This window comes from Microcaecilia unicolor, chromosome 6, assembly GCF_901765095.1.
Source record: "Microcaecilia unicolor chromosome 6, aMicUni1.1, whole genome shotgun sequence".
NCBI classification, from domain to species: Eukaryota; Metazoa; Chordata; class Amphibia; order Gymnophiona; family Siphonopidae; genus Microcaecilia; species Microcaecilia unicolor.
Window position 1 is genome coordinate 18,247,272 of NC_044036.1, and position 8,704 is coordinate 18,255,975.

General features: G+C 44.0%; 1 protein-coding gene across 1 annotated transcript in view; it reads right to left on the reverse strand.

Annotated features, from left to right (window-relative positions):
• Nucleotides 1-8,139, reverse strand: part of PDZK1IP1 (PDZK1 interacting protein 1) — a 32,395-nt gene extending 24,256 nt beyond the window's left edge. Inside the window, exon 1 of the mRNA XM_030207512.1 lies at nucleotides 7,998-8,139. Within this exon, the coding sequence (XP_030063372.1) occupies nucleotides 7,998-8,064 (67 nt within the window). The 5' untranslated portion in view covers nucleotides 8,065-8,139. The remainder of the gene's footprint in view (nucleotides 1-7,997) is intronic.
• Between the last annotated feature and the right edge of the window lie 565 nt (nucleotides 8,140-8,704).

Consider the following 8,704-nt stretch of genomic DNA (forward strand, 5'->3'; position numbering starts at 1 on the left):
ATGTCTCTAAGCAGTATAATAACAGTACTATATTCAGTGTGGTACTTTAGTGATCTTATGATTATTTTTATGCTTTTATGTGAAATTACTGATGCTATGTTTTGGGGGTAGTTTTATGTGCTTGTTGTATTGGGTGAGTTTGTTGATTTTATAGGCAAATATTGTTATATATGTAATTTAAATTATGTATAGTAATTGTAACTCACCCAGAAGGTTCTTGATGGGTGAGAAATAGGTACTGTAATGATTATAATTATGATAATGTAATAATTGCTTACAGGGTTGTTAGTGACACCTGGTTCATATAAGGAACATGTGAAGCTAATGCGATTCTATGTATAATAAATTTCAGTCGCCACTCAGTAATTTCTTGTCTCTTTTGTTATTGTTTGTGTAGCCAACCTCTCAGATTAGAAGGGCTGAGGGACACCTCAAACGCCGGTACACAAACAATTTAAGTAGGGTTTGTGGCTAAAATACACCAGTCTCCTCAGAACTCCCTTCTAAATGCACACAGACTGTCCAAAGTCCCCTAATGGCAGGTTTTAGTAATAGTAATTAGGAACAGGTAGACACAGTAAATAGCAAAATGTAACAAAATTCTCATTTATTGGGTTCTCTAAAAATATATAAATATATACAAAAGAAGGGATAGGAAACGAACTAGAGGGTCCTTTTACTAAGCCATGGTAAAAAGTGACCTGTGGTACTGTAGGCACGGGTATTGGGCGCATGCCGGGCCAGTTTTTACCGCATCTACAAAAAAATGTTTGTTTTTTAATGGGACGGGAAAAGGGCCTGCGGTAGAAATGAAACCAGCGTGTGCCCAAAACTGGCCTGAGTCTTTAATGCCACCCACTGATCTCGCTGTAAAGGCTCACATGTTACATGTTCGGTGACCGGTTGGCATGCTCCAAGTGCCGATTACCACCGGAACCGGCGTCCATAGGAGGAAATAAATAAATAATTCTTCCAGGCGTTATGGTGCATGCGCCACATCTGAACTTACTGCCGGGAAGGCACGCTGGCCTGGGGTAGTCTCATTTTGGCGCACAATGCACACGTGCAGAGCCTACCGTGGCTTAGTAAATAGAATGAGCGATACACCATGCTGTCGCTGAGCTCCCTCTGTGCCAAGACCTATTAGATGAACGTAGTGGGCATGATATTCAGAACATAGGAGTTAGCTTGACTAACTCCTGCGGTCATCGCTAAGCCCAGATATTCCAGGTTTCTGGTGACCGGCATTGAATATCTGGTTTATTATGGGGCGGTTCAAATTTAACCGGCCAAGCCAATATTCAGCGCTAGTTGTTAATTTTGAACTGGCCAAAGAAAGGCCTGGTAATTTTGCAACCAAATACGGCTAACTAACTTAGCCAACGATGGGCATAATCGAACGTTGCCGGCAAAATAGATTGCTGGCGATGTATTTTGGCAGCGACGCAACAGCTGGCCGGAACCGTATTATCGAAAAAGATGGCCGGCCATCTTTTTTTTTTGATAATACGGTTTAGCCCGGCCAAATGTCAGAGTTCGCCGGGTTTGAGATCGCCGGTTTTGTTTTTCAGCGATAATGGAAACTAATGGCGGCCATCTCAAACCCGGCGAAATCCAAGGCATTTGGTCATGGGAGGAGCCAGCATTTGTAGTGCATTGGTCCCCCTCACATGCCAGGACACCAACCGGGCACCCTAGGGGGCATTTCTAAAATTTTTTTTAAATACCAAAAAAGCTCCCAGGAGCATAGCTCCCTTACCTTGGGTGCTGAGCCCCCCCAAATCCCCCCCAAACCCACTCCCCACAACTCTACACCATTATCATAGCCCTTATGGGTGAAGGGGGGCACCTACATGTGGGTAGAGTGGGTTTTTTTTTTTGGGGGGGGGGGGTTGGAGGGCTTAACATTTACCACCACAAGTGTAACAGGTGGGGGGGGGGGGTGGACCTGGGTCTGCCTGCTTGAAGTGCACTGCACCCATTAAAAACTGCTCCAGGGACCTGCATACTGCTGTCAGGGAGCTGGGTATGACATTTGAGGCTGGCATACAGGCTGGTAAAAAAAGGTTTTGATTTGTATTTTTTTTCGTATGGGAGGGGGTTGGTGACCACTGGGGGACTATGGGGAGGTCATCCCCCATTCCTTCCAGTGGCCATCTGGTCAGTTGGGGCACCTTTTTGAGGCTTGGTCGTGAAAATAAAAGGACCAAGTAAACACGGCGAAATACTGCTTAACGCCGCTTTTTTTTTCCATTATCCGCAAAAGCTGGCCATCTGGTAGCCACGCCCCCTTGAACTTTCGCCAGCAAGGCGACGGGAAAGCGGTGATGCTGTCAAAAAAGCCACTTTCGATTATACCGATTTCGCCGCTTTTGAGAGATTGCCGGCCATCTCCCGATTTATGTCGGGAAATGGCCGGCGATCACTTTCGAAAATAAGCCTGATAGCCAGCTAGCCGCTAACCGCAAAATTTTCAGCGGGTCATGGCTAGCCATGTCCTGCTGAAAACTCACAGGTAGCCCGATTATAGGGCATTTAACCCACCAGGTGCTGATCCTGTTTTTGAACATCGGGGGGGGGGGGGGAGTATTTTTTAGTGACTTTTTTTTAACTGGATTGGACTTCCTTTCTTAGACCCTATTCCTCACTCTGTTACCTTGTTGCTATTTGGTGAAGTCTGTATCCTTCTCTCTTTCTGAATATACCTTTTCTACACCTCTATCATATCCCCATTCAGTTATCGCTTCTCCAAGGCGAATAACTCTAACCTTTTTAGTCTTTTCTCATCTGAGAGAAGTTCCCTCCCCTTAATCATTTTGGTCATCTTTCTTTGTTTCTTTTCTTAACCACTATAGACTTGCACACAATAGTCAAGCTGCATGGAGCAATACAAAGGCATTAGACATTTATCCACTCCTACCCTAGCTGAGATAATATTTAACCATCTCTCTGACCTCACGTCCACCTTTCGTTAAATTAGTCACCTGATTTTCTAACTCCTCTTACTCTCTTACCTATTCTATATGTTCCATCTTTGCTTAAACCCTTCACTGTCAAATAAAATGTTCTATTACGTATTGTGTTGACATTGTAAGTAGTATACCATGCCATACTTCGTACTGTTTTTGAATATTTTTACTGCTGTAATTGCCTATTGCTCATGTTCGATCTATACTCACTGCCTTGAGTGAATTCCTTCAAAAAGGCGGTAAATAAATGCTAATAAATAAAAACCAATCTGTTCAAAAAGGCATACCGCAATGATCTATCCTAAATTCCAGATAACGAAACTTATGCCAGAACTGGACAAAACTGAATCCTCGATACTTGATTGCTTCATTTACTCTGTCACCATTGAACTTTAACGCAATACCACTCTTTATTTCTCATTCCGGTAATGGCGATTGCCACTACGGCATAATGTAAGCCACATTGAGCCTGCAAATAGGTGGGAAAATGTGGGATACAAATGCAACAAATAAATAAATAAATACATAATAGTCATTGTTTCATTCTCTCTTTCTCAATAATTTCCAATATTGTTTCATTCTCTATTTCTTTCCTAATAATTTCTAATATTCTATTTGCTTTTTTGGCTGCCACCACACCCTGAGCGTAAGATTTCAATGTATTGTCCGTGATGACACCTACATTCTTTTCCTGGATGGTGACTCCTAAGGTGTAACCTTCCCAAATGTTCTCCACATGAAATTTCATCTGCCGTTTGGATGCCCAGTGTTCCAGTCTCATAAGGTCTTCCTGCAATTTCATTACCTCACTCATCGTTCCATTTTCAGATCATTTACAAATATGTTAAAAAGCTTCTGTTCCAGTACAGATTCCTGTGGTCCTCCACTATTCATCTTCCTCTTTTGACAGAATTGTCTGTTTTAACCTACTCTCTGTTTTCTGTCTTTCAACCGGTTCCCAAGCCATAACAGGACATTGCTTCCCATCCCAAGGCTTTTCAATTTCCTCAGAAGTCTTTCATGAGGGAATTTGTCAAAAGCTTTCTGAAACTCTAGAAACCCTACATCAACGGGGGGTCTGTGCTGAGGCTGCTGCTTTTTAACATATTTATAAACTAGTGGAACCATGCCCGTTTCCTCAACAATGAAACGGGCCCTAGGAAAAGGGTTACCATATTTGGTCCCCCAAAAAAGAGGACACCTGCCCCCCCCACCACACCTGCCCCGCCCCCTTTCACATCCCACCCACCCCGCCCCCTTTCACACCCTTGCTCCGCCCCCTGTCACATATTCCCCTCCACCGTCACACACCCCGACACCCCCCTCCACTCCCCTCCCCATCACCCCCCTTCCCTTACTCTACTGCCCTTGTGGTCTAGTGACCTCTTCGGGGCAGGAAAGAGCCCCCTCTTTGCTGCCCAGAGCGCTGCCCTGCATCCTGTTGCTGATCTCGGCGCCAATTCAAAATGGCCGCCAAGAGTTAAAGTCTCGTGAGGTCGCGTCAACTCTCAGCGGCCATTTTCAATCAGCGCCGAGATCAGCAACAGGATGCAGGGCAGCGCTCCGGGCAGGAAAGAGGGGGCTCTTTCCTGCCCCAAAAGCGGAAGAGGTCACTAGAGCACCAGGGCAGTAGAGTAGTAAGTAAGGGGAGGGGAGGGGAGGGGAGGGCCAGGAGGCTAGCATAGGACGACCCGCCCGCCAGCCTGCCCGTTTGTCCAGAAATCCAGACAAACGGGCAGATTGGCAAACCCCGCCCGGTTGCCCGGACATGACCTCAAAAAGAGGACATGTCCGGGTAAATCCGGACATATGGTAACCCTACTAGGAAGGCTGTCATGTAAGCTTTTTTTTCTCTCTCCCCTGCCTTCCCCTCCATGTCCAGCGATTCTTCCCTCCCCTCCCCTCCAGGTCCAGCGATTCTCCTCTTCCCTGCCCTCCCATCCATGTCCCGCGATTCTCTCCTCTACTGTCCTCCCATCCTATTCTATCCATTCTCCTCTGCCCTGCCCTGCCCTCCCCTCCCCTTCCTCCCTCCCCTCATGATTCTCTCCTCCCTTTGATTTGTACCTGAACGTTCTCTGGCTGGCTGGCACTGGTTTCCCTTCCCTCTCACTGTTCCGCCCTCTGACATCATTATGTTTTGATGCGAGGGCGGGGCAATGAGTGGTTATGGATGTTACGAACCTAGGCATCCAGACGTAGAACGTTGGAGGTGCAAATTATTATATAGGATGATCTAGAGATAGGAGTAACTAGTGGGGTAATTAAATTTGCCGACAACACAAATCGCAAGAGGAATGTGAAAAATTACAAGAGGATCTTACAAGACCGGGAGACTGGGCATCCAAATGGCAGATGACGTTTAATGTGAGCAAGTGCAAAGGTGATGCATGTGGGAAAGAGGAACCCAAACTATAGTTACATGATGCAAGGTTCCACATTAGGAGTCATCGACCAGGAAAGGGATCTAGGTGCCATCACTGATGATATGTTGAAATCCTCTGTTCAGTGTGCAAATGTGGCTAAGAAAGCAAAAAGAATGTAAGGTATTATTAGGAAAGGAATGGAAAACAAAAATGAGGATATTATAATGCCTTTGTATCACTCTATGGTGCGACTGTACCTTGAATACTGTGTGCAATTCTGGTCACTGCATCTCAAATAAGATTTAGTGGAATTAGAAAAAGTACAGAGAACGGCAACGAAAATGATAAAGGGGATGGGACGACTTCCTTTTGAGAAAGGTTAATGCGGCTAGGGCTCTTCAACTTGGAGAAAAGATGGCTGAGGGGAGATATGATAGAGGTCTATAAAATAATGTGTGGAGTGGAACTGGTAGATGTGAATCACTTGTTTACTCTTTCTAAAAATTCTAGGACTAGGGAGCACGCAATGAAGCTACAAAAAAGTAAATTTAAAATGAATCAGAGAAAATATTTCTTCACTCGACATGTAATTAAACTCTGGAATTCATTGGCAGTTTGCTTAGCGGGGTTTTAAAAAGGTTTGGCTAACTTCCAAAAAGAGAAGCCCGTAATCCACTGCTTATTTCTAGGCTAAGCATCATAAAATGTATTGTACTGTTTTGGGATCTCGCCAGGTACTTGTAACCTGGATTGGCCACTGTAGGAAACCAGGTGCTGGGCTTGATGGACCTTCGGTCTGTCCCAGTGTGGTGACGCTTATGTTCTTATGTAAACAGGTAGAAAAGGTGATGGTGAAATATAGAAGGATGCTTGGGTGTGTATGGAGAAGAATGGCCATTAGGAGGTAATGATGCCCCTGTATAAGACTCTGGTGAGTCCTCATTTAGAATATTGTGTACAGTTCTGGAGACCCCACCTTCAAAAAGATATAAACAGGATGGAGTCGGTCCAGAGGGCAGCAACTAAAATAGTCAGTGATTTTCATCATAAAGCATATGGAGACAGACTTAAAGATCTCAAAATGTATACTTTGGAAGAAAGGCAGGAGAGGGAAGATATGATACAGACATTTAAATATCTATGCAGTACAAATGCATAGGAGGTGAGTCTCAATTGAAAGGAGGCTCTGGAATGAGGGCACATAGGATGAAGGTGAAAGGGGATAGACTCAGAAGTAACCTGAGGGAATACTTCTTCACGGAAAGAGTGGTGAATTTGTAGAATGGCCTCCCAGTGGAAATGGTGGAGACAAAAACAGTATCTGAATTCAAGAGCGCTTGGGACAAGTACATAGGATTTGTAAGGGAGTGATAGGGAGAGTAAATGGCATGACAGACCATATGGTCTTTATCTGCCTACAGTTTTCTATGTGATCTGAGCATACAAGTTTGTAGACATAAATTGCTCTCTCTCTCATAAGTACATAAGTAATGCCACACTGGGAAAAGACCATCGAGCCCAGCATCCTGTCCAAGACAGCGGCCAATCCAGGCCAAGGGCACCTGGTAAGCTTCCCAAATGTACAAACATTCTATACATGTTATTCCTGGAATTGTGGATTTTCCCAAGTCCATTTAGTAGTGGTTTATGGACTCGTCCTTTAGGAAACCGTCTAACCCCTTTTTAAACTCTGCCAAGCTAACCGCCTTCACCATGTTCTCCGGCAACGAATTCCAGAGTTTAATTACGCGTTGGGTGAAGAAACGTTTTCTCCGATTTGTTTTAAATTTACTACACTGTAGTTTCATCGCATGCCCCCCTAGTCCTAGTATTTTTGGAAAGCGTGAACAGACGCTTCACATCCACCTGTTCCACTCCACTCAGGCGGATGTGAAGCGTCTGTTCACGCTTGCAGAAATAATGTGTCTGTTTATTTTATCAAATTTTCTCTGCGATGTCCTATTTTCAAGTTTATTATTAATCATACTGTTAAAAATATTATAAATTAATAATGTTTAAAAATGGCAATCAAATTTGGGTTTGCATATAAAATATTGCATAATGAGTTTATCTTGCTGGGCAGACTGGATGGACCGTACAGGTCTTTATCTGCCGTCATTTACTATGTTTCTATGGGGCTCATTTTCAAAGACTTACAAAATTCCATAGCTTGCTATAACTTTATAAGTCTAAGTGGTTTGAAAATATGCCTCAATAGATGTTACTATGTTACAGAAATTGCTCAAACTGCAGGTGTGCTGGTTAGGTACGTTCTTTTTGAAAATATACCTGTCAGTTACCTGCACCGAATCCTAACCTGTCCCAGATAAATTCTCCACCAGATGGCCAACCTACATGCAGAAGTCCTTTAGGCAGGCAAGCACTGAAAAAAACTTTTTAAAATCTACCCCGAACTCTACCCATTCCAGCTTGAACACCTGGCACGATCGTGTTCAAACTCACAAACAAGGCCCTTGTGCATCAAACAATAACTTCATCATTCCTTTCATTAATCAGAGTTTGGCAAACAGACGGTATAACCCTGGTCTCCTCTGCCTGCACTCATTCAGCCATAAAAACAGGTTTTAGCTGTACCAGGGTGTCCTTATTTAGTACTTAACCTATAAAGGTTTAAGGAAAAGAAAAGAAGGGTCCCCTTTACCTTGCTGGCAGCTGATAGATCCCAAAGTTATTAAAACGCACAGCAGATAGAGCGGAATGGTGAACATATTTGATGAGGAGACTTGCCTTCCTGAATAGTCCTGTCCTCAGGGTGAATCAGAGCAGAATGAGCTACAGGGAAGTGGAGCATTCCTATGCACAGTGTGAAATCTGAGACTACAACGCACCTTCCTGGAACAATGCCCAGGCATTACCAAACTTTTATCTGGGTCCTTAATGGGAGCTGTGTTTATTTTAAAACTGCCAAATTAAAGGGCTGGGTCCCAGCCACTTTCTTACATGTCCTTACCAAAGTAACAGGAAAAAACTCAGAGACAACGCAGCTAGGCACTTGACTGTCCTTTCTTATCACTTCCAGATACAGATGATTTGGTGAAATTGAGCATGTCTTGTTTAGGTCACTAACCTCAGCTGATGATGAATGCATGTTCTGTAGCTGCTTGATTTGGAGGGGGTTGAGTGTTCTCCTGGGGTAATATTGCCAAATGCTTGAAATTTTGCATATTGGAATGAACCTCAGACATATTGGAATCTCCGTCTCAGATTTGCTGCTAATGCATGATTCAACTCTTGCATTGTTCCAAAGACAGCCTCCTTCTGTAAACAAGCATGTAAATCCTGGTATTTTTTACTCCTGCCAGAATTCTACGTAACTGCGCAGCACAGAATGTGACAGCCGTGTAGAAT